The sequence below is a fragment of the Mastacembelus armatus genome, chromosome 4, assembly GCF_900324485.2.
Source record: "Mastacembelus armatus chromosome 4, fMasArm1.2, whole genome shotgun sequence".
In the NCBI taxonomy this organism is placed as follows: Eukaryota; Metazoa; Chordata; class Actinopteri; order Synbranchiformes; family Mastacembelidae; genus Mastacembelus; species Mastacembelus armatus.
This window is the reverse complement of record NC_046636.1, coordinates 4,524,175-4,549,537: the sequence shown is the minus strand read 5'-3', so window position 1 is coordinate 4,549,537 and position 25,363 is coordinate 4,524,175. Positions and strand designations below refer to the sequence as shown.

Genomic DNA, 25,363 nt, shown 5'->3' with positions numbered 1-25,363 from the left:
CCTTATTTATCAGATGGTTCATAATTTATTTTAAAATTGTTAATTATAAATCTTCTTCGAGGTAGAGTTCTGCACAGCTATTTTAGTTTTTACTTTTTACAAATAATTTGTCCATCCATCCAGCATTTAACCTAACCCCAAATTCCATGCCACTGCACTGTGGGAGGAAATGAAAGGAACTATTAAAAAAAAAAAAAACCCATACAGACACAGGGAGGACATGTAAACTCCACACAGAAAGACTCCAGATTGAAATAGGATTTGAACCCAGAACCTCCTTGCTGTGCGGCACCTCCTCTTCCTCAGCAGCATGCCACTCTCATGCATTCACATACTGTATGTGCTGCCTCTGTCCTCTTGCATTTGCACATTCTAACCAATTTAAACAAATGCTCTAGACAGAGCCAGGTGTTGCAAGGAACATCATCCCACACATATTGATAACCTTCAAGACATATAATACCAAAAGTCATGGTCTCCCCAGTTGGTTAGTTTGTTGTGGTAATGTGCCCCCTAATTTTCATGTTTACACTCCTTCATGTGAGCATGTGGACATACTTTTCCAGTTCTTGATAACCAGTCTACCTTCCAGTCTTTCTCACACTCTCTTCCTAATTCCTTCTCCAAAGTCCAGCATATGTCAGTTTATCTGCCTCTCTCCCTCTCTGTGACTCTTTCACTTTTCTTCTCCCCTCTCCAATCCAGCCATAATGAGTAAAGGTCAGTGTGTCTGCTCTCTCCTGTTGTGCTGTCAGTGTTCACGTCTGTTACTGAGGTACTTATTAGTTCTGGCCTTTAGCGTCTGCCTTAACGAGCAGGAAGCACAGCACCACAACAGCTGGCACAGAGAGGAAAAACACAGGAAAGAAGGTGACCTCAGACTCAGTTATTCTACCCAAAACAGCACATCTATTATTTCTCAATAAATCAGATTTTATTCAAATTTATTACGATAACAAAATATCAATTGGTGTTGAATTTGCAATGAGGTTGCCAATATTTAGGCCATTAATAATATTTGTCATACAAAGAAAGAAATCATGTGTCTCACAATGGTGGGAAAAATGATATTGCAGTTGCAATTTAACATCCTCTTTCATCAGGGGTGTGTAAAACAACCAATCAGATTTTAATTTTATAACTAATAGAAACTATTAATTGGTGATTGAAATAGTTGCAGGTTCTGTCGACAAATCAATACTTAATTAAATGTTGCTGTTATATAGTCTGTTTATTTCAGCTCCTGATATTGTGGACACCTGCTCACTGACAGCCATCATTAAATTTATTATACACTGCACAAGTCACAATTTGTCTTATGAAAAAGATCTATAGCCCTTGAGATATTTGGCTCTGGAGTAATGTTGCCAACTGTGGTGCTGTACAGCAGTGCCATGGGTGCAAAACATCTGTCCAACAGCATACAATGTGGATTAATCCTGCTGAGGCTCACAGTGGGTTGTGTCACTACATCGTCATTTGCTATTTCAGTATGAAGTAGCCATATAAAAGATGTGATGTTAGAATGTGTCCACTTTGGCTGTGTGTCTGAAGTGCTGTGGTGTGCATTTGTATTGGACTTATGTCACAATATCATCACTTTGGCAACACAAGCTTAAGGCGCTGTTTTATTGTGTGTATCTGTGTGCGCACTCTGTAGGGGAGACACACTTCCATCTGCTGTTCAGACTCTCTGAATTTTCTTTGGCCTGACTCAGCATTTCGTACACACACACACACACACGCACTCAGTATTCTAAGCATTATTGGAGCAGCATTTTCCATCCCTTCCATTGTTTCCTCATAAGCAAAGATCTACCCTCTCTCTCTGTGTCTCTCTCTGTGTCTCTCTCTCTGTCTCTCTCTCTCTGCCCCCCCCCACACACACACACACACACACTCTCAGGGATGCCACCAGCATCCAAATTAGAAATTAATTCGCAGCTGAATGTGTCTCTGCAAAGATTATCACTTCACAACACAACTTTCTGTCTCTGTGTCCTTCTGTTGTCTCTCTTGCTGTTGCATGACACAAACAGCACAGTTGTCTTTAATTTTGCTTTTACGCCTGACTAGCTCCTTCAGTCCCTTTGTTCAAAGTGCCGACCCTCTGCAACAGGTTCAGTCTTTACAGATTAAAAACCCATCCCTGAATGCATTGCCATTGGCTGCAAAGTCATGAGTGTTGTTTATAGGACTATAGTAAGCAGACTAGACAACAGAACTGGGTATGAAAATTACACATAAATGTACTTAGTTACATTGCACCATTAGACACAAGAGGGTCCCAAACTAAATGCCATTATTTTATAGCCATTATTTTTTCTTAAGTTACATTAAGATAACAGAGCTTGTTATCTTGTGATAATGAGATCATTTATCTCATTATCACAAGATAACTTTATTTCAAGAGCACAAGATAAAATAACCCTTAATCTTGTGTAATCAGTCTTTTTTTTGTTGTTGATATATTTAACCTGTGATCTAAAGATAACAGCATAAAAAATGATTGCAAGCAGGTCCGTTCTTGGTTTCCATATAAAAGTGTAATTGTGTAATAAGTGTAATTTTCACCTTGCCTTATTTTTCCATGAGACTTTGCATTTTCTGTGACTGACATCCCACAGTGCTGATGGGACCAACTTTTTTATGACTGCAGTATGGACCCAGTGTGATTTAATCTCATACTTCCCTGGATATCCTCTCCAGCTGCTGCAGCAGCTGTCACCAGGACAGAAATGGAACAGGTTACCCCAAAGATCATGAGAGGGACTTCAGGTCTTAAAATAAATACTGAGAACACAGACACTTCAGTTTAGTGATTTAGGTCATATAAGTGTGGAAACACTGAATGAACAGGCCTTTTTATGAATTATAGTCCTAAAGTACTTGTCCTCATAATATTGTCATCTTTGTGGTCCCATAGAAACTATAGCAGATACATTGAATGGCAGGACACATCTTGGCATATAATTGTGGTAACCCTGGTAGTGTGCAGTCCAATCTATTTTTAATATATGTGTTTGTGGCCCAAATGTATCCCACTTAATGTGGTTGATTATGAGGATTTATTGTTTCTCATCATAAAACCAGTGGAAGAATTTGATATATTGCAGGTTTTAAATGAGCGAATGTGTAACTGAGGCCAGAAAGATAATAAATTATATTTATATTGTATTTAGCAACATTTCAACTGAAAAGCAGAATTTCCTTCTAAATGTGCTGACTGCTAATAAAGCAGACATAAAGCATGATGTAGAGCATCCTCCCACTTCCTTCTCTTTGGCATTCCTGTCATGTGCAACACCCCCTACTACTAATCTGTGAATATTACTCATACATATAATACAATGCCCAGTTTGCTTTCATGTCTAAACTAGATTTAATATTGTCTAGCTTTAAAATTGGAGCACAGAGCATCTACTCCAGACCATGAATTCAGTCTTAAGGTTTCATTTCAAGAAGATTAAAGTATAATAAATTGCATTTCATTTCTGCAATTTGTTCTTCAATCCTTGCTCGCTTTTTTGTCACCTGTGCCTCTGTATCTCCACACACACACACACACACATTATCACATGATGTTAAAGGTGAATCTCGTGTTGTGTCTACAGGAGCTGGAGGTTGGTCTCCTCTCATCTCAGACAAATACCAGTGGTTGGAGGTGGACCTGGGGAGGCGGACTAAAATCACAGCTGTTGCCACACAGGGTCGCTACGGCAGCTCCGATTGGCTGATGGCCTACCTGTTGATGTTCAGTGACACAGGACACAACTGGAGACAACATCGACAGGAAGACAGCTTGGGGGTACGTCTCATTCAATAAATAACCAGAACACTTCCAACGACTGAAACGTTACTGTATGACGGAGTGTGAGTGTGCAGAGTGTGCAGAATACCCAAAAGGAAGGCTAAGGTTATTTTAAAACAGGTGTCTCATTCTTGAAAGTGTGTGAGCTCTGCTTACATACAGACTGCATGATGTGATCACCTTTTACACATAATCTTCACTTGCACTTTGCAGATGCATTTGTGAGTTCTACAGATACAAGCATTGGTTTTGCTTTGTGACAAAGGAAATGTTCTCATGTTGCAAACTTAGGCTAATGTAGTAAAACAAAGCGTCGATGGGCAAACAAATCAAATCAAACTTCATTTGTATAGAACCTTTCATACACATTAATGCAATTCAAAATGCTTGATAGATCAAAGACAATAAGGCAGAAGAAGGCAGCTGCTCACAACCAATTCATTTTAAGTTAATGAAAATACACATGAGATAGATGAGATGTATCTAAAGAAATGTGTGTGTTGTTTTAGGCTTTTGTGTGGAAAAATGTTGTCGAAGAACACTTAAGAGCAGCTGCCACCTCTCAACTGTTGGGTGTTTTCCAGATCATCCCTGTGAAGATAATGTGACTCAGACAAAAAGACAAACCTGACAGGAAGTGAAGATAATAAAATTCTGATCTGATGGATCACTTTCTTGGCCATCAAATTCATTTGATTTTGTACTAAAATGAATGAATGTCATTTTACATTCATGTAAAATCTCTGATGTATTTGACAAGGCCCTGCAATAATGCACATTATACTTCATTAGTTGCTGTTTGGGTTAAAATAGAGAATATTTTAGATTTTAGGAGCTGTGAATGCAGCTTGGAGGGAGGGGGCGCAGCTCATAGCTCCAGTTCATTGAAGTTAAAGTACATTTGTCTTAACTGTCATAGACAAATTTACATTATCTGTGAGGACTGGCACTGTCTGCAGCAGCAAGCCTGCTCACCAGGAGCCTTTCATTTGTTATTAATAATGGATGGAACAATGAAAGAAACCTGGGTAGGGCTCTACTGACTACATGGAGCTGCTGTCAAGCACTTTAACCTCTCTGGCAAGAGGCTGGTGTTGTTGTTAGAAAGACTGCCTGATACGCAAATAGTCATAGCTTTGATGTCTGCAATGGTGAAGGTGTCCATCAGCAGCCTCCAAGTGTAAACACTTGCCAGCTCATTGAAAGGAAGCCAGTTTTGATAAGAGTGTCAGCTCCGTGCCTAAATGTAAATGTGAAGGAGAAATCAGTGAGAAAGCTGGCTGAAGCATGCATGTGACTAAAGTGTTGTGTAGTGCAACTGATGTGTGAAGTCATCCCTGTAGACTGGAGAGAAACTCACAGCTGAGGCTCCATCCTCTTTCCTTCCATACTGTGGTTGCATATGTTCCCCAGTTGTTTCTCTTTTGCTCTCAAAAAGATTAATATCCAGAATTTTACCTCGTTTTTTTTAAACTAGTGCTTATTCCATGTTTCAGTGAAGACGGAGGACACAAGTGTGCAGAATGACTAATCGCCACTGAGCAAACTGCTGTATGTCAGAATGACAAGAGGCCATGCAGTCCTCAGGTGATTGAACAACATTAGCTATGATTCAGTGGCAGTCAAACATCTCCTCCCTCCTTTGTGAAAGACGGTACACCCTTCTAGTTACAGAAGCAGACCGGAGAACGGTGTTTGATTCGGATCTGACAGGATACGAATTTCTCCCAGTGAAGGATTCAAACTCTCTGAGAGTCATTACTAAAAAGGATGAACAGTTTATGACTCCTTGCAGCTTAAAAACTTGTTGATTTGACATTTAGTATGAAAGGTGATAAAACCAGATCAGCTTTGAGAGGGCTTTTAAAGCTCCATATATTAGTCAGGCCAGCTTAGGTTGTCAAAAAGGGCTGCATCAGGCACAGCCTCTCACTAACTTCTTAGGTGCTCTGTCTTTCCCTTTGCTCTGTGTAATAGTGGTAGTGATTGTATTTATTAAAGTGTTGTACATAAGTACAGTTTGGAGGTTTTTGTTTATCTGAGCAATTCTATTCACTGTTACTTTATACTTCACTCTATTTCAGAGGCTAATGTTGTATGTTTGATTTATTTACTTGTTAAATATAATACATTTTGCGTACTTTGTGTACTTTAACTACATTAAGTTCATTTTGTTAACAATAGTTGCCTCTATTGCTATATAGAGTAGTTTAAACTAGCTCCACCTCAAGCATCTCCAACAGTAAAATGCTGCTTACACATATTAAACCGTATAGTCATCAGCATTAACAAAACTTCATATGCTGAATTCACTGAATATTGACAGCACAGTGTAGCATAGCTGATACATGACTACACACCTGTGGTATAAAGCATATTTCACTTTTCGTGTACAGGTCATTCAAAGGCAGGTAGAAAATCTGTTCAAAACACAAACTCTAGGACACATTAAGCCTGGCTGTGCAGTCACGACCTTGGAAATTTTAGTTTGATAAAAACGTTGTTAACTCAAGGTCCACAGTTTCAGCTCGGAAGAAAACCCACAGTCGCTGTCTGGTTTTGTGCTGCGTCCTCCTCCTCCTTCTACCCTTCTCACTCTCCTTGACTGAAGGCTTGTCAGAGGCTACTCATATTTCAAAAGATGCTCAGGCAAGTAAATGAGATGCTGCTCTCTGCAGCCTCCTCAGCAGGAAACAGAGTCATTTGTTGAGCTTAACGCTCCGCTGCCCAGCCGGCTCAGCCCTTCAAAGCACTGAAGACGGCACTGAGATCACAATTATGCAGTGCCAGGGAAACCAATTTCAATCACATCAGTACACACTCAGCGAACACACACATGCCCACACACACATGCCCACACACACATGCCCAGGCAATGTGACACACTTAAGTAGGGAGGACATGCTCAAGGAAAGCACATGCACACAAAGCCACAAATGCAGCTTGTTATGTTTTTCTCTCCTTACAGATGTTAATGCAAGTGTAACTCTGTGTCATTTACTTGTCAAAAGAATCATACTAAATTCCCACAGGCAGATGATTAGGGAAATGGAAACCATTAGTCTTTCAGGAAAGACTTGGTATGGAGACAGAATAGGTCCAAGAGTTATTGATCACTTGGCGAAGAGGACAGAGAGGGGGAGACATTATCAGCAGTTAGGATCAATGCCCTCTGTGTGCTCAAAGTACAAAGTTGAAAATGCAGAAAGATTATCTAAGGATCAGGGAGCTTAGGGATAATTTTTCCACTTTTCTTACTAAAATCCTGTAACTTTTAACAAGAACTAGTGGATATCTTTCTTTTAAAGATTGTTTTTTTCACAAACGTAATTTTACTCTATCTATATATCATACCTTTTGTCAAGAGATGGAAGATTGATACTTTTAGCCTCTGGGATAACTTATACATTTCCTCAGTAAACGGTCATGAGCATCATGAGCATCGTTGTATAAAAAAGAATTACTTGTTTTGTTGTTTCAGGCTTTTCCAGGTAACAGTAATGCAGACACTGTGGTCCATTACAAACTTGAACAGCCGGTGATTGCGCGCTACCTCCGCCTGATTCCTCTGGATTGGAACCCCACTGGGAAGATTGGACTCAGACTGGAAATATATGGATGTAGATATAGTGAGTTTAGGCCCTGTATTTGACTACATTATCAATTTTTGCTCATGCTAATCCTTTGAAAACTATAAAATGTGTCCTGAAATGAGGGTGTAAATACATTTTAGAACATTTGGGTATTTACTGACTACTGGTTAAATGAGCTCAAGTTATTCTAAATTACACATCAAAACTGTTTCCCGTCATCTTGTCTGGATGTGTTCTGACTGGTGTTTTCAGCTCTGAGAGGGTGTTGTTTGTGTGAAATTGAAATGGTAAGTGTCCTTTGTGAAATAGGTTTTTAGAAAATAAGTTCTAAAGTTTGAGATAATACAATGTATTACACTGTCAAAAGCTATATCAGTTGTCTTTTTTGCTAAACACACACACAAAATACTCACTTAACAAAGCTCAGTATCGCTTTTCATTTGGAACAGTGAGGGAAACTGATGATACTGATAACACATTTTTAGCATTTAGCCTCACATGAATTCTGCACTTGGAACAATAAAATGTAATTACTCTCCCTCATCTTTTAGAGGTCTGCGGTTGCTGCAGTGCAGTCATTAGCAGAAACCAGACTATGTGGTTTTACTGTAGTGTTTGTACATTAGTTCAGTAGAAAATATTTGTTCACAGAGAGACATTGTAATCACAAAAGTCAATACTCTTCAACAATAGAAATATTGTCATACACCAGAAAACGTGGGCTGTGGTGCACAGCAACCACAATGTCTCATTATAATAAGAACAGAAGCAATAGAAACTTTCACCACATGTAATTCAGCACATAAATAAAATGCACATAAGTTTGACATTTTAGACCACAGCAATAAATGTAGCTGTGTTATAGACGATACATGGCATGGAGCTCCAGTATGCTACTGGCTACATAGATAGAGACCAATTCACACAGCAAACTTAATAACATGGTGTGTGAGCTTTGGAAAAATGGTACAAAAGTTGCAAAAGGTCTATTGATTTGGAGTCTTTGCTCATGGCTGTGTGGCAGACAGGATGTATTGATACATGTTTGTTTCAGCTCAGAAAATTAAGCTTACAGCATGTTGTATAGGTTTTCATTACATTTGTCTGCAAAGAATTGAATGTAAATTAATAAATGTGGTGAAATATCAATTATTATGGATATTGAAGAGATAAGTACATCTCTGTCATTTCCTCCTGCTCTGTGTTGTTCTGCAGCTTCAGAAGTGGCAAATTTTGATGGCAGCAGCAGTCTGGTCTACAGACTGGTTGTGAGGCCCGTTTGGACAGCGACAGAGATCATCTCTTTGAAGTTTAAAACCTTGAAGAATTCTGGGACGTTACTGCATGCAGAGAAACAGAGAGATCACAGCCTAACTCTGGTGTTGGAGAAGGGACGGCTGCTGCTCTACCATCAGCAAGGTACAAAGTTACTGTTAAAATATATTGTCAAGTTATGACTTTGAAGACCTTTGAGGATAAATTCATGTGTTACAGCAGCACAGAGACATGCTAAGAGGCACGAAATCCTGTAAATGTCGGTCTAAAGATGTTTATGTTTATTGCTGTTCCGGACAAGGGAAACAAGAGCAACAGCGCTCAATAGGCAGGGCCCTCAACCCCGTCTGCTCCAGTGGAGCTGCTCAGTGACTGTCAGATCAGATTGTGGATTTATTGGACAATGTTGAATGTGTCTATGTCAGGGTATTCCCAAAAAAGTATATTGGATTCTCAGTGAAACCTCCCTACCTAAATAAAAAGTTTAAAGAGACCAAATGCAATAGAATAAAATATAAACTAAAGGGCATTACAGAGATGACATTCAAAAGTTGTGTGTAATGCCATATACACATTACAGTACCTTAGCTGTACAAGAGAAATGAGCAAATATTTTGCAAATGAAGTTCAGATATCCAGTAGTGTAACTCAGATCTCAGTATATACAACCCCAATTACAAAAAGCTGGGACGCAGTGTAAAATCTACATAAACACAGAATGCAATGATTTACAAATCTCACAAACCCATATTTTATTCATAATAAAACATAGAAAACATGTTAAATGTTTAAACCTGCTAAAATATACCATTTTAAGAAATGAATGAAATTGTTACACACGTAACAATGTACTGGCCTGTATCATAACCATGGTGCTCTTTCCTACTCAAATATTGCAGAAGACATTTCTCTGACATGTTCCAGTTTGGTGCAGTTATTATGTGTATGGATCTTCATCCAGTCAACATGGTGGTAATGATGATTCTTGTGTGAATGAGGTTTTGATTTGAGCTTGTGATATGTTAAACTTCAAATCCTGCTCGGTTTTACTCTCGACATATTGGGCTTTATAATTAAGGACCAGTTTACATATATTTAAGCTGTTGGTAGGACCAAAATCAGCAATAGTTGACTTCCTGAGGATCAGGATTAAAATCCACTGTAGGGCAGCAGAAACTCTGGATATTTTAATTCTATTATTCAAAGTATTTTGAAAGTTTGTTCTGACAAATTTGTTGGCAAACTCTGCAGCTCAGCTTTGTCCATTCAGTGCTCTGAGTAAATGTCAACTAAATGCCTAAACTGTTATTATGCACTCACTCATGCTCCAGAGCCTCCACCATCCCATCTTTACATTGGGAATTTGATATTCCACGCATTTTTGCTTCAAGTCGGTCTCTATCCATCTGCTGCTTTGTTTACCTGTTTGTCAGATATGATTTCTGAAATACCACTAATCCAGTTTTGAGGAAATTCAGGAAAATTATTTGCTTATCCATATGTCCATATGTCTAGCAAAATTAAGCAAACTTTGAGCAAACTTAGGAATGTGGTACATTTCACCATTGAAACATACTGTAATTTCACGTTAGCACTAAGCTTCTGTGACATTTCTTACCAGGCTAAAATGTGTGACTATCATTAAAGTCCTGACCTGAGTATAGAGTAACATTGTTCCATCTTACAAATTATGTTTTTAAGTTGAGGCGTTGCATATTTGATCCTATTTAGTCATCTGAACAAGGTTATAAAAAACCACTATGGATTTCTGTTTTCTAACACAACAGGACTCCACATGGTAGGAAGCTGCTTGAACAAGAAACCAGACTGTGAGACCTTATAAAGATGGAAGAGGTTGTTAGAGCATCTATAGATTACAAAACAGACGTCGAACCAGTTGCAGGTATAGGTATAGGAAGAGTGGCCGTCCTCGATATAATGATGCAATGCATATTTGCTGTTCATGTAAGCTTGCGTTGAAAACAGACGGGTAAGTGCTTCTGACTTTGTGTGCTAATATTGAGCTGCATGAGTGCAAAAGGGGAGATGACATTTATATATTAACTGCATATAAATGCAATCCTAATACTGAAAAAAAAGATGACATCCAGTCTGAAGAAGCTTGGCAGGAGAGGGATTTTCCATTATTATACTGATCTAAAACACACACAAAAAAACAAGAGCTTTGGAAGAATTGGCCAAGTATGTCCACTGACTTCAATCTATCACCTTTTATTTTAAAACTCCAGTTAGAGCAACAAAACCCCTGAACAGCTGAAAAGACAAAACATCTCTCCTTGGATCTGTGGTATCATCCACAGCCAGCAGGACTGAATCTGACAGGCATATTAAAATTTTTATATTAAAAAACTAAGAGCGTGGTTACAGATGGTTCTTAAATGTTAACATTTGATTCTAGTTTTATCAGTTAAGCATTTTTTGTTTTCATTCTTCTTGGGCTTTGGCTAAAAGCTGAATTCTATTAGATCAACAGGGGTTTTCATTGACTTATTATTTTGGTGACATTGACCAGGGGTGTAGTAAATATTGTATACTACAATGGAATCATTTTGCTGATGTTGCAAAAGCACCTTTCTGTCACTACATGTGACAGTTTGTTACCACACAAGAGCACAGAGACATGAAATTACACACAGGAGTAATTCTGAGGTGAGTAATGCTCAACTGAATTTTGGAACATGAGGAAAAATGAAATTATATGACCCTCATTATTGTGCAGACTGAAGTTTTTACTGCTGCGGTGGCAAGAAAATAAAATCCGTCACAGATGTTTTGGCATGATGTCTTAATGGTGTTGTGGGGGGCATGGGGGGTGGGAGGGGAGTACGGCATCATTTCTGGGTGTTAGTTTCATGTTATTCCCTGTTGAATTCCACTTTGCTCACTCTCTGGGGATAGATGCATGCACTTTCTCCATTAACTGCCTACATTAATCACCTTTACATACTTTTAGATGATCTGGACTGAAAATTTGCATTTTGTAGCATTACAGTGATGTTGGGAGAAGGTGTCTTCACTATGTGATCGTTGCATTCATGCAGATATTTTTTCATGTGATGGAATTTGGTTTGAATTTCTCTTTCCTTTCTTTCTTTTCCTATCATTTGTTTGTACTTCTCCTTGCTTCCTTCACTCCTGTCTTGTCAGAATATTGTCCAGTTCCCTGCAGGAGAGGAGAGGTGGAAGAATATTAATTCCCAGGAGGTATTGTCTATGGTCTGTCAGCAACAGAGAGGTGTCATCTGCAAAAGCTATCAGTTTGACATCAGTTCCCAGACTGACACCTGTTACAACTCCCTACTAGACCCAAACTGATAGCTAACAATGTGCTCAAAGAACTCTGGGTAGCCAAGAATGAAAATAAACACTCTTCATTGTTGTAATGGAGTAGTGATTAGATTGAGCTATGGTAGTTCAGCAATACAGCTAATTCTGGAAAACACCCTCAGCCTTAGGACAGCATGCTTCGTTCTCTGGTTCTCTGCTTCCTCATTGGCTGCCTGGCTGCTTCTCTTCCTGTTCTCTTATGCCATTTCTATTTTACTCTCTCTTTATTGTCATTTATCACAGTCTTTCTCATATGTCGCCCCAGTTTTGCCCCTGCTAGATTTTTCTTTTCAGACGCAATTATTTGCCTTTTTCAATTGCATGCTCTTTGTCTTTCTTCCTCTCTTTCACACAGCCCTCCGCTCACTCATAGTCTGCAGACAATGTAATTTAGATCAGTAGCTTGGGGCATCCACCCTGAGCCACAACAGGATCTTCCACATCAGCTGTTGGCTCAAGAGAAAAACACTCCCACTATGCAACCTGATCGTGTCAGTCTCAGCCCTCTCTTTAACAGTGATGCATGCGGCATCATGAGTGACACAAGCTGGGTCAGACACAGGCGCCACACATGGCTAACACTGAGTGTCGGGGTATGTAGAGCTAATACACTCAGCCACAGCAGAAGTGAATTTTCTTTAGTCAAAAAAAGCCATGAGCATAAGTTAATGACTGATTGAAAACAAAGACAGACTAATACGCTGTAAGCAGACAGGCAGACAGGCCAACACACAAATAAATACATCCGTGAGACAGTTGTACCCACTCTATCTGCCTGTGTCTTTCCAAGCAGTTAGAATAAATTGGCTGGCTCATTAAGATTTATGTCCACTATCCAAAACCATCTCATTTGCTCTCTGATTTACATTTATCAAAATGTCACTTTGCTGTAATGTAGCCCACTGCTTCATTATTCAGTTTAATTCTGAACTGTCACCGCAAAGCTGTAATATACACTCAGGGCTACTGTGTCCAGTTCACTCTTGACGATTGGTGTAAAGTATTGCTGAGTAAATTAGGACAGCATCAGAGACACAAGCAGGGCAAGCTGCATGTCGTTTGTCTGTATTTGCACTAAGAGCACACTGTTGCTGCTTTCTTTTTGGCACTGCTTTGGTACTGTGATGCACAGAATATTTCAGATTTTACACTATCACAACATCAGCTTCATCACAAAGACTTTCACTAATCACACAGAGCAGCATGTGCCAGTTGGCAGGAAAAACAGAAGACTATGAATTGTGGTGATTACTGCTGCATTAGCTTACTCCCTTCCACTTAGTCCTCAGTGATTTACAGTGATCCTCTAGGAGTTTCTGTTGTAAACAGTCTCATAAGAGTTTCAGTCAGCAGCTTTCAGATAGCCATGGGACTCTAACAGCTCTCCCTGGAGTAAAATAGGTCGCTTACTGCTAATTCTTTCTGTAAAGCAACGATACAGTTTGTATCTCAGAACAATAAGATAAGCTCCAAACATACAGTATACAACAAACATTACAAATCCAGGCTTTAGAGTGCAACCTCAATATAACAAATGATTGCAGCTGTGATTTCCAGTTACAGATAATAGCATGGTTAGGCTCCAGCAGATCCCTGTGATGGATGGATAGATAATACCATGGTTATACAAGGATCAGCTTTCTCAAATTTGACGTGGTTGTGTTTGGTTAGGGGCCAGTGTGAACAATTAAGAAACCAGATTTGTGAGACTTCATAGAGATGGGAAGTGGTACAAGAGCATCATTGGGCTATTAACACCTTTAGAGAATTTTAAAGCTGAAGCTACAGAAAAAAAACTCCAGCAAAGAGCAGCTGAAAAGAATCATCTATAAATAATAGCAGAACATTTTTCCACAGATCTGTGGCAGTTATTGTCCCTTTGTTGTAAACATTCCTGGTTCCCAGAGGATGAGCCCCACTGACTTACCTGACCTTTTATCTGGCAATACTGTGAATTTAACATTTTTATTTTTCTGTGAAATTCCTTGACAAATATATTTGGCAGACAGTCATAGTCAGTGCCATTATCTGGGCCAGCATTAAGTAGCTCAGTTAAATGTGCCAAACGGGGGGTGAGAATTCCCATTAAATGATATTTTGGCCTTTCACTGGGCTCCATCATGAATCTGCTGGGCCACATAACAGGTGTCACCATTCTCTCTAGTCCTGACCTACAGGACCTTTTAATGGGCATATCACATCACTTTTCTCTGGATACTCCAGCTTCCTCCCACAGTCCAAACACATGCAGGTCAGGTTTATTGGAGACTCTAAATTGCCTGTAGGTGTGAATGGTTATCTGTCTTTATGTGGCATCACTGTTACAGACCTAGCGATCCACAGGATAAATAGTATAGGTAATGTATGGATGGACATTTAGGATTCTTTGCCTCTTACTCTCAGCCAAGTAAAGAGCAGGTACTCATCAGTTAAATCTCATGTTTTGCTGAGTTGGACCTTCAACACCCAGAACACACTGACCTGCTGACATTTTAAATTTAGTTCAAATCCTCACATGGCTGCTAACATAGTTATCTTTGTCTTCTTCCATGTAATTGAGTTTTATCAGTAACCAGCTGTTTAGTTCTATCCTTTATATGACTGCTGTTTATGGCTGTTTTATGTCTGTTTCAGTTGATATCTGTTTATGATTTGTCAACATGGTTTTGATCAACATTTATTGATTTTGAATAAAAGTGGGGCAAAGACAGAGAGAGTCTGAGATGGCAGTTACATTTGGGCCTTGAACACCTTTGAACTTAATTCACTACTGTGACTAAATCTGAGAATTGGTTAAGAGAATGTATGTTATTTTTAGACTCAAGCTGTATTTCAATATTGGCACCAAGTGATGCTGAAATGCCTAAACAGTTTTAACACTCTGTCTCCTGATAAGACCTGTCATTGTGGTATTTCATAAACAGATTTCGAGTTTGAGTGAAGAGTCATAATGGAATAGCAGACAGAATATGATTAGGTGATAATGCCTCAAGGAGCTTTCTGGAACAGTAAGTGGAAACTAGTGTTCAGCATAGACTCCTCAGCTTAAAAACAAGAATGTTCAATATCAGTCCAGTCTGTCTGGGTAAATCAAGCAGTTATTGCAGTGTAACACAGATGTGTTTCTTTCAGTTGGACAATAAAGGCAGCGTCAAGTCGGGGCTCTCTCAGAATGAAAATGCCATCTCACAAATTTCTTGCTTGTATGCAGCCACTGAGAGGACTAATGAGGAAAATAAAGACTGACAGAGTAAGAAAGAACAGAGAAGGTGTTTCATGAATGAAAACTAAGTGTTTCTCTAACTGCTTGCCTCTTGTTTTGCATTAATCTTTTCTGTTTTTGTTTCCACTTATTCAAGCTGTAACCAAATGTGTCATCTCATTTAACTGTCCAATCATTAAAGGAATTGTGTAATATTATAAACACCACCCTCATCTCTGAGCTAGGACGTGGTAGGTGGATTTTTAAATTTTGCACTAGCTGTTTCCTCTTATTATCAGAACCTGAAGAGCACACTAATTAACATGCATATTATTGTGTAATTTGCACAAAATCAGAATTGTTAAAACAGTTTTTTTGTTTACAGTGTTGGATGACTTAGAGGTAACACATCTTCCCTCAGGCACAGAAAATTAAGTGTAAGCAAGCCACATTTTGATAAAATCCAGCAATTTACCATTGACTGCTGCAAAACTGTTGGATTCACAATAGACAGTTTCAAACAAAAAGGATCAAAATCAATGCAGCACAACATCTTTTTGTCACTGGCCCAGTGTCATATTCTAATTTTAGGCTGCCAAACTCAGACTCACACTCACTTCAAACTATTAATAAGAACTCAAATAAAATATTGTTTCAATGCACATTTAACACCCAGGTAATAAATGCAACTTCCAAAAATGCTGATATATTTTTTCTATAGGAAGATTTCCGTTGTAATTAATGAGAGAATGTACCTCTCACCTTCTGTTGTGGCTCCTTCTGTCAGCAGAAACCCCAGTGTCCTGACATATTAAGAAATGCAGCAATGGATCCACAAATGTGGACCTGCTGTTGTCGAGGCTTCCATTAATTACATCCTATCATTTTGCAGTATCATGATTTTTATCTTGCTTGGTCCTCCTCCCTTCCAGCATGCAGACTTGTGTTCTTTAATGAGGGTGACATCAGGAACCTGCTCCCTGTTTGAAATAAAGATGAAGCAGCCATGACTCTTTTTGTTTTGAAAAATCAAACATGAATTTTTTTTTAGCTTTTCCTGTTGCCAGAAGTAAGAGGCCTTTTACACTGATTTCTTCAAGCATGTTTGGCCTTGGTAAAAATTCAGTATGCAGGAGGACAAACAGGATGTGTGAGGAGGTTTCTCAGCACAAGGTGCCCATACAAAGGCTTCACCATTAGCTGCAGCCATTGCTCTACTAGAAAATACACCATCATAACAACATAACTCCATTTTCTTCTTTTCCTCGCCCTCCCTGTCCATGTCGCAGGTGTGAGTTCATCATCTGGTGGACAGCTGCTTGTTTCTCTGGGCAGTCTGCTTGATGACCAGCACTGGCACCACGTAAAGTTGGAGCGACTCAGCACGCACCTCAACCTCACCGTAGACAAAAGCACTCGGCAAATTCACATACCAGCCGAGCTCAGCCACTGGGACATTCAGCAGGTAATGTCCTTTAGGTGTTAGTCCCCCCCTGAAAGGTGACAATTAAATGTAATAGACTTGTCCTTAATGGAATATGACTTCTGATTGTCCAGTTTTCATGTTGACAAACGCTTCAAAACATCCATAGAGATCCATAGAAATGATTAAACCCAACCTGCAGGATAATTTGTTTCTCTCAACCACAAGCATAGTCTAAATTTTCCTGTTGTGTTTTACCAATTGGCTCAGTCATGGCTCTCAACACTGACTTATTATTGAGGTACTTACTGATAAATAAACCCATCATTGGTTCAACACAGCCAGTCTCATTTTTGACTAATAAAGAAATAGAAAACTGACACACTAACAAGCAGGACAAGGTTGTGTGTTTAGCCATAGATACACACTTGGATGTTTTGATATTTTTTTCACCATTGCAGTGAATGATAAAGATATACATTCTTATAGCACTTTTTGACACCTGACTTATACTTATTTTTGTTTGTTTGTTTTATATGTATGTATATAATGACGTGTTGCTTTTCTGTGCAGCTAAGTCTGGGAGCTGTCCAGAGCCACGGGCTGCAGAAACCCATCCTGTCCAACAGAAACTTCCACGGTTGTCTGGAAAACTTGTTTTATAACAACCTCAACCTGATAGAGCTGGCTAAAAACAATAACCCCCAGGTTACTATGAAGGTAAGTTGTCTGTTAGTCTGTGTCAAGGACCAATTGTGTTTAAATACATTTTTCCTGTCCTCTTAATCATCCAAACCCTTGTAACCTTTTATCATGTAACCACCTTTGGTCTTGTTAATTGATAAAATGTCAAAGGCATAAAACTGTATGCATAAAAAGACGTCATATACAAAAACACTATGATTACCATGGGCTGTCTGACTGGTCTGTGGCTGCACAGCCCCATATGCATTAGTGTGTGATGCACCATGTGGTAAGACACATTCCTACTGTAACCATCATTCAATTTTTCTGCGACTTAAGTAACAGTAGCCCTTCTGTCAGTTTTGAACAGACAAACATTCTTACTTGATCATGTTGGAAATGAATTACAGAATGGTTGTCCTATAGATAATCAGTTTTAGTGATGGTTATCAGCACTGAAATCACAATGAGAAACTACAACAACTTAATCAAGTTTCTTCAATTCAGAATGTTTGTGCTCATGCTCTCACCTCCTGATCGCTTTTCTGCATCAATGCCTTATTATGCTAATGGTCACTGCCATGATTATTATTGTTGTCATTATTTCCGTCATCTGCTGCATCATCATCATCCTCTTTATTTTCACATCCATTATTAGCCTCATCGTCATTAGTGTCATCATAATCTCCTTCATTATTGTCACCAGTGTCATCACTTACACAATTTGGAGTTAGAAAGCCCAAAGCAAAAAACTAGAGAAGAAGAAAAATTAATTCAGGGTGGAAAAGAAGTAGAGAATGAAAAGTGAGAAGTAAGAAGTAAGAAAAAAAACATATAAGCACAAAGGAAATACAGAAAATAGCAGTTTTGATGCATGTTAATCACCACAGAAATGGGTTTTCTAATGAATTTTATGTTGACAATGGGAATTAATAAGTAACTCACACTGTGTTATATTAGAGACCTCACTGAATGCCTAATACCATACCACAGGTGTATTTAATTTCCTGCAGTGATAGTAGTTTTGCCAGCAGTTAATTTTGTTTTCAAAATGTCGTATGCAAATTGAATTCATGCTAATTCATGCTTTGGACCTCTAAAAACAATTAGTTTGTTTTTTGTTTTTTTGCCATTGCTGGGATCCAGAAATGTGAGACCAATGAGGAAAGTGAATGTAAAACAGGTGTGACCCTGATGCTTCAGGATTTTTCTTAGCTCATCTTAGCTCCTCATGTAATATCAGTATGGTAATACAGGTGTCCTTTTCCAGAGAGCTGCTGATGAGACCTCTGTGACATCAAGTCAGACTGAGTCAGCCTCTGCAACTAATGCATATTCATGTTGGACTTTTTGTTTTATAATCGTTTCTCTATCTCTATCTCTCTCTATCTCTCTCTATCTCTCTCTCACTTAGGGCAATGTGACCTTTTCCTGTGCTGAGCCAGTCTTAGTCGCCGTGACGTTTACTGACTCCCAGAGCTTCCTACAGTTGCCAGGACTGATGTCGTGGTCATCAGGGGTTGTTTCTGTAGCCCTGCAGTTCAGGACGTGGAACAAGGCAGGACTTCTCTTAACCTTTGACCTCCCTCAGCTGGACAGCACAGTCTGGTTATACCTAAGTGAAGCCAGACTCCGCCTACAGATCAGTAAGGGAGGAAAAGCCACACTGGAACTCAGTGCAGGTAGGTCCAACCATAATCTTGCACAACCTCTGTCAATTTGGACAAAATCTGTGAATTTACTGATTTCATTTTTCAGTTGAATAATGGAAATGCTGAAACATGCTCTCATAGCTATGTCACATTAAATATGATAATCAAAACTAATTGAAAATATTTCTATAGAGTGTATGTTAATGTGTGTTTGTTGTTGTTGCTGTAGGCTCTGGCCTGAACGACGGTCAGTGGCATTCTGTGGAGATGACCTCCAGACACGATCATCTGAGCATCACAGTGGACAAAAATGAAGGCGCCACAGCTCACACCAGCATCCCACTTCCTCTAACCACAGATAGTCAACTCTTCTTCGGTGGTAAGAGGACTTACATCATGTGTATTCTTTCTATTTTTTCCCCTTTTTGTTAGTAGTTAAAAATATGTTTCCTGGCTTTCTAGTTACAGTTGAAGACAGTTACTACAAGGTGTGTTTCTTCAACTAACAGTCTCTCCTGTTGTCAAATATTATAAGTGATGCCTCAGGCTTTTGCTGTGAGGAGTGCAAAAAATGCTGACATGGACATTTAGGTCTGGTTAAAATTCATGGAGGTACTCAGGTAATAATTATTATCTCCAGATCTCCTTCGGAGGTTTAGTGCCACCCAGAGAGGGATGAAGTCATAAAGCTGCTTAGTTTCTTCCACACCACTCCCATCTCTTCTCTGTTGCTCTACTAGACAATCTCCTCCTCCTCTCTTTTTCTTTGATGTTTCCCCGCTTAAAATGGATTCTCTCATTCGTTTTCCCCTCCTCTTTCCTTGTTTTTCAGCCCTTCTTTGCTCAGTTTATTCCTCTCTCTCCAATTACCTTACATTTCAACTTTTCCTAAGAAGACCCTTCCCTTTTGACAGCTATATTAAACATCTCTTTACAGCTACATGATAGTATGCTATAATCCATTTTACTACATGATTATATACTGCTTATAAATGCAGGGTGACTTAGTGCTACCAGTTGAGTCATCATATTATTAAAAAAAAAACTTTTTGTTTGAATACTTTAACGATCGCAGTGATTTTTAACCCCTGCAGTAGAATGAAGACAGAATTGCAGATGCAACTCAAGTGCTATGACAACTGTCAGAAACTTTACCATCATCCATTGAGCTCCTAAGATTCAAAGTGACAACAAACAGTTACTCATCTACTCATCCTCCTCTGCAAGTAGGTGTCACACTGTGTGCCGGATGGGCTGACGGTAATTAGAGCAATGCAGAGCCTGGAGCAGGAATTCTGTATGTGTCCACAGAATACAGCTATCCAGGATCAGCCTCAACCATGAATCATGGATGATAAGACATGGAGCTCATTCACAGGCTTTTGCACGATGAAGTGGCTTTACATGATGGCCTCCTCAGATCTATGTTTGCTAAGGGCTTAAGTTACATTTTGAAGATAAAGGAGATTTATTTGGTGGTGTTTATTTATTTTAAGTATATTCTGTGGGGATAGTGAGATAATGCCCCTTAAATCTGAAAATTCAACTGTGCTGAGGGAACCAGGAGAAAGAAAAGCATATTTCTTGCTCTACAGCAGGAGCGAGCAACCCATGTCTCTCATTTTCTAACTATCCATGCTCTACCTTACATTGTTTACCTGAATCAGGTGTGTTCAGCCAATCAGAAACAGGGAGATACCATACACTTGACCCAGACAATCAGCAGTCGGTACGGCAGAGATAATTGGAAAACCAGCACGGCAGAAGCCCTCGAGGACCAGGGTTTGCCACCCCTGCTCTAGAGATAAACTAGACAGCAGCTAATTCCAGTATTTAGAGAAAGAATATGTTTACTGGTCTAAATACTAAAATCACCCACATAAACTCACTCAAATAATAGCTTTGATTGTCTGTTGATTGTGTTGGAGTTATTTTAATTGAAATTGAAATCCAAATCTGTATTAATGAGCCTAAGAAAAACACAAATATAAAAAAAGCAGTTGTAGCTCATCCAGTGATATAGTCATGTGTGTTTCCTTCCTCAGGTTGTCCTGCACAGGAGAGCAGTCAGGAGTGCAGAAACCCCTTCACAGGGTTTCAGGGCTGTATGCGTCACTTGACTCTGGATAATCAACCTGTAAACCTGATCAAGGTGCAGCACAGGCAGTTGGGAAACTACAGAAACTTACAGATTGATATGTGTGGCATCATTGACAGGTTAGTCTCTAAAGAGTCTTTTTTTTCTTCTGTTGTCATGAAGCTCATTCATCTGAATGTGATGCTGCACAATTATACGTGTGGCAGGAAAACACTTTTTCTCTTTGGAGGCGATTAAACTCATTAATTCTCCTTAGGTTACTCTACTTTGTGTGTTATTTTGGATCAGAGGGGTTTCCACAGTCATTTTGGAATTTGTGAAAACAGTCACAGGAGTACGTACTCATATTATGGCTGATTTGGATTTCTCTCCTGGTTCAATGCACATTTGAAAATCACTTCCTCAGTGTATGTCCAGACAATCTTTCTCCCTTTAAAGTAGTCAATAAATAACACAAGTCGAAAATTGAATTTTGTTAGTTGCTACTACTACAAAGTTAGATAAGGATCCCAGTCCAGACAGAGACAAGAGACTGCTGATGTACTAAAATCATGTCTGTTGACTTGTCAACACAGAAAAAACACCACAGTTAACAAGACTATTTAATCACACCTGGCATTTATCATCCCATGAGTCTAAGGTCTGCACAGTTCTTCTTTGAGTAACCTGTGTGATGGTGCCCCTTTCTTATAAATGTACAGCGAGTATAATAATATTAACTGGTTTATACTTTAGGTAAAATAGGTGTTATAGAGTGCCAGAGAGGAAAGAGGGAGGCATACGTAAGGCTCATATGTAATTACTGTTTAAGCACTAGAGGAGAATTAATGATTAAACAAATAAAATAAACGTCTGAGTGGCTGTAGACTGGCAGGTAGACTGAAGCTAGTACCCAGGACATGTGCCTTGCTGTTGACTCTTTGCAGCATGCAGTTATGGTGTCCATTTCAGAGGCTACTTGCAAAATAGTTTTATTTCTTCAGTTATCAGAATTGTTATTTTGTCTGATCTGATTGTAAAGTAAATACAAAATAAATAAAATAAAATAAAATAAAAATGTAAACTGATACCTGGGTGGAAGCATATCAGCAGAAACCCTTAGTCTAGACCCAAGATCTTGGTAAGTGAATTTTACCCCTTTTTAATGAAGGGTAATAGAGATAAGGTATTTCCTTAAGTGAAGACAGTAATAAGCTTTTAAATAAGTCACTCATCTCCTCTGTCCAAATGCTGGCATACTGTACTTTTTTGTAGTAAAACAAATGTCTCTGTTATGTCAGTGCAGTTGCAACTAGAGATAGCATATGTTGATAGTGTGAAAAAGATTAATTTTGCACTGATAGCTCAGTCATGTGAGTTGTGCATGAGACATTCACAGCCAGAGCAGTAAGTGGTGAAGTGGATATAAGACGAATACAACATATTGTGTCCACTGGGTATCACGTTAAGATTAAAGGGAAGCAAAGAAAGAAATGTGATATCTGACTATACCATCTGAGAACCTACTGGCTGAGCCATTTCACTTAACAAAGAGTTGTGACGGCAGATCATTTAAATTTATTACAATCCACACTCTCCCACTGCACACACAGTTTTGTAGTATTCCAAATCTGAACTTTCTCTCCAGGGTGGTTAAATCACTTGTTTATAACATGAACTGAAAAGATCAAGTTGAAAAATCCCTCCCTAGGCACAACAAAAGCCAGTTGAAATCAAAAGAGAGCACCAAGAGCAATTTATCAATCCAAAACTCCCATTTTTGCCCTGTTCTTTCACCAGATGCAGCTAACTTCATTCCTGAGTAGAGGATGAAAGACTTACTGCATGTGCAGCTACCTGGATTAATTAGCAAAAGAGAGAAATATATTTCATCTCCCTGTTCACTTGAGGTGATTATCAAAGGATAATCAAATCATAGGGGAGTAGATTCTTACCAAATTGCAGAAAACAGACTTGAAGAGGACTGGCTTAGTTGGAAATAGTAAAGGACTGGCATCAAGTCCTGTTGCTGGTCAATACTTGCCACTGGAGGTGATCCATCATTCTTGCAGCGATTGTTAGGAATTTTAAAACCATGCAATGTCTACTCAGTCGAAACACAGCTGTGTGTTTTGTTTTGATTCAAGGTTTGTCACATTAAATGTTATGTAAAACATCACAGAAGACACAAGAATGGATTAAAACAATTTCAGAAAGGCTTTTAAAGAATTACTTGAACATTTTAGGAATTTATTGCCTCTCTTGGAGAGAGTTAAAGGAACAGACTGACACTTTAAAGTGAAGTTTAGATAAGTTGGAAAGTTGGATTAGCCTGGTTTAGCATAAAGACTGGAAATAAGAGGAAGCACCTAGTGTAGTTTTGTCCCAGAGTGATGAAGTTCTTTAAAACTGACTAATTAACACATTTTATCTTGTTTGTTTAATGAGCGCAAAAAATCAATTCAAAGGCAGGATAAACCATCCGCTGTCAGAGGGGCACAAAATGATGGATGATATAACTGGGTATAATGGCGCACACTTTCACACATTCTGACTTTAAATGTATTGTAGTCTTGCATGCAGCTGTATATACAAAAAGTGAAAAGAGAGTTTATTTGTTGAATTGTCACTTTTGGAATATACTAAAAATTACTGGACACAGCCCCAAAATCTGACAGGGGAAAAGTGTCGGGCGTAGTTGTTCAACAATCCAACAAACACTTTGTGTGAAACATAGTGATTCCTTTAGGGCACACTAGCTTTCCAATGCTATCAAATATCTGAACTTAGCACCCCATCCCTCCAACCTCTCTTGCCAGAATGTGCGTGTATGTTTTGAAGTGAGATAGATTAAGCTGTCAGAAGGCAGTAATTCTGACCTCTTTGCTTCTGTCACGTTGCTGACAACTTAATAATGCCCCATGTCAAGGCACACGCACACACACACATCCCAAATATAAAGAAACAAGGGTCAGAGGCCCACTCTTCATGTTCTGTGTATCTGTCTGCCCAATGCCACTGACTTTGTGACATGTCTGGTGCTCAGTGTGACCAGAGACTGACACACAAATACACATCCATTTTCCCTTTCACACATGTCATTTCCAAACTTTGTGTGTGAGACATGGCAGTTAATCCTGGAGTAACTGCAGAGCAGACTGAAAGGACAGAGATCCCTACATTTCCTCTCTCTCTCTCTCTCTCTCTCTCTCTCTCTCTCTCTCTCTCTCTCTCTCTCTCTCTCTCTCTCTCTCTCTCTCTCTCTCACTCCCCTGTGCCGTTCAGCAGACTGCAGTTATTTGAAGTCTTTGTGCGACAGCCCTGCCTACCTGTCTAGTAATACTGTGCAGATCAGAGGAGGTACTGTGCTGTGTTGGTTTAGCCAGAGGTGGTAACATAAACTGGGGAGACTGGATGCAAGCCTTGGGATCCAAGCTACATTATAAGACACTGTTAAACTGCACTAGAAACTTTTAGATAAGTTGGAAAGTTTCTTCTCTCAGTTACTCTCAAAGTCCTGTGTTGTACCTGTGGTGCACTACGCTGTCTCGTTGCACTGCAAATTGTTCGTCAACCTAAAATCCCTCTGAAGATTTAGAAAGTGTTTGCAAAAGCAGGATTTTTTTGCCTTGGAACTTCTTGTAGATTTAGTGACAGAGACCACAGTTCAGCTCACCGTTTGACCCAGGCCTGTGTTGAGTCCATTTTAATTTTCTCTTGCTATATGCTGTGTGTTTGAGGCTGCATGCGGCAGCAGGCTGCCGATGGCAAACGAGATGGTGAGACAGTGACAGAAATCTCCTCCAACCCTGCTGGAAAGTGTTGCCTACTGTGGCTGCAGATGGCTGTTGCCAAGAAAAGTTGAATTTTCCAAACTTTTGTAGACTACAGTGGGAGTAAGAACAAAGTGGATGTTGAATCTAACAAAATGAGTGCAAGCACAGACATTTGTCTACCTGCTCGTCTTGTCTGCTCTTCCAATGATGATAAAGCAGTGAATAAACAAGAAAACTGTCGGACATTCATTCAGGAGCCTGGGAGAAGTTGTACTCTGATGGTAAACAGTGGTACATGTATCTTGTTGTTATAGCTTTGGATTTATTAGATCATTCAAGTTACATACTAATGTATGTTAAGCTTTTCAACAGCTCATTATTTCATTCCCCAAATTTATGTGTAGCATTGAAGTTCCATAGTTACTGTAGAGTCATTAGAGTGTTATTAATCTTCTCATCTGACTCTTGGCAAGGATGCAAATATATTCCAAGAATGTTGAACAGAATTTTATGAAGTTAAAA

General features: G+C 39.2%; 1 protein-coding gene across 1 annotated transcript in view; it reads left to right on the top strand.

Moving 5' to 3' along the window:
- LOC113139979 (contactin-associated protein-like 4) overlaps nt 1-25,363 on the top strand; it is a 74,770-nt gene that overhangs the window by 18,458 nt on the left and 30,949 nt on the right. Inside the window, exons 4-11 of the mRNA XM_026323652.1 lie at nt 3,615-3,808; nt 7,293-7,440; nt 8,620-8,823; nt 16,519-16,694; nt 17,226-17,372; nt 18,751-19,018; nt 19,218-19,367; nt 21,034-21,205. Coding sequence (XP_026179437.1) covers nt 3,615-3,808; nt 7,293-7,440; nt 8,620-8,823; nt 16,519-16,694; nt 17,226-17,372; nt 18,751-19,018; nt 19,218-19,367; nt 21,034-21,205 — 1,459 coding nt within the window. The remainder of the gene's footprint in view (nt 1-3,614; nt 3,809-7,292; nt 7,441-8,619; nt 8,824-16,518; nt 16,695-17,225; nt 17,373-18,750; nt 19,019-19,217; nt 19,368-21,033; nt 21,206-25,363) is intronic.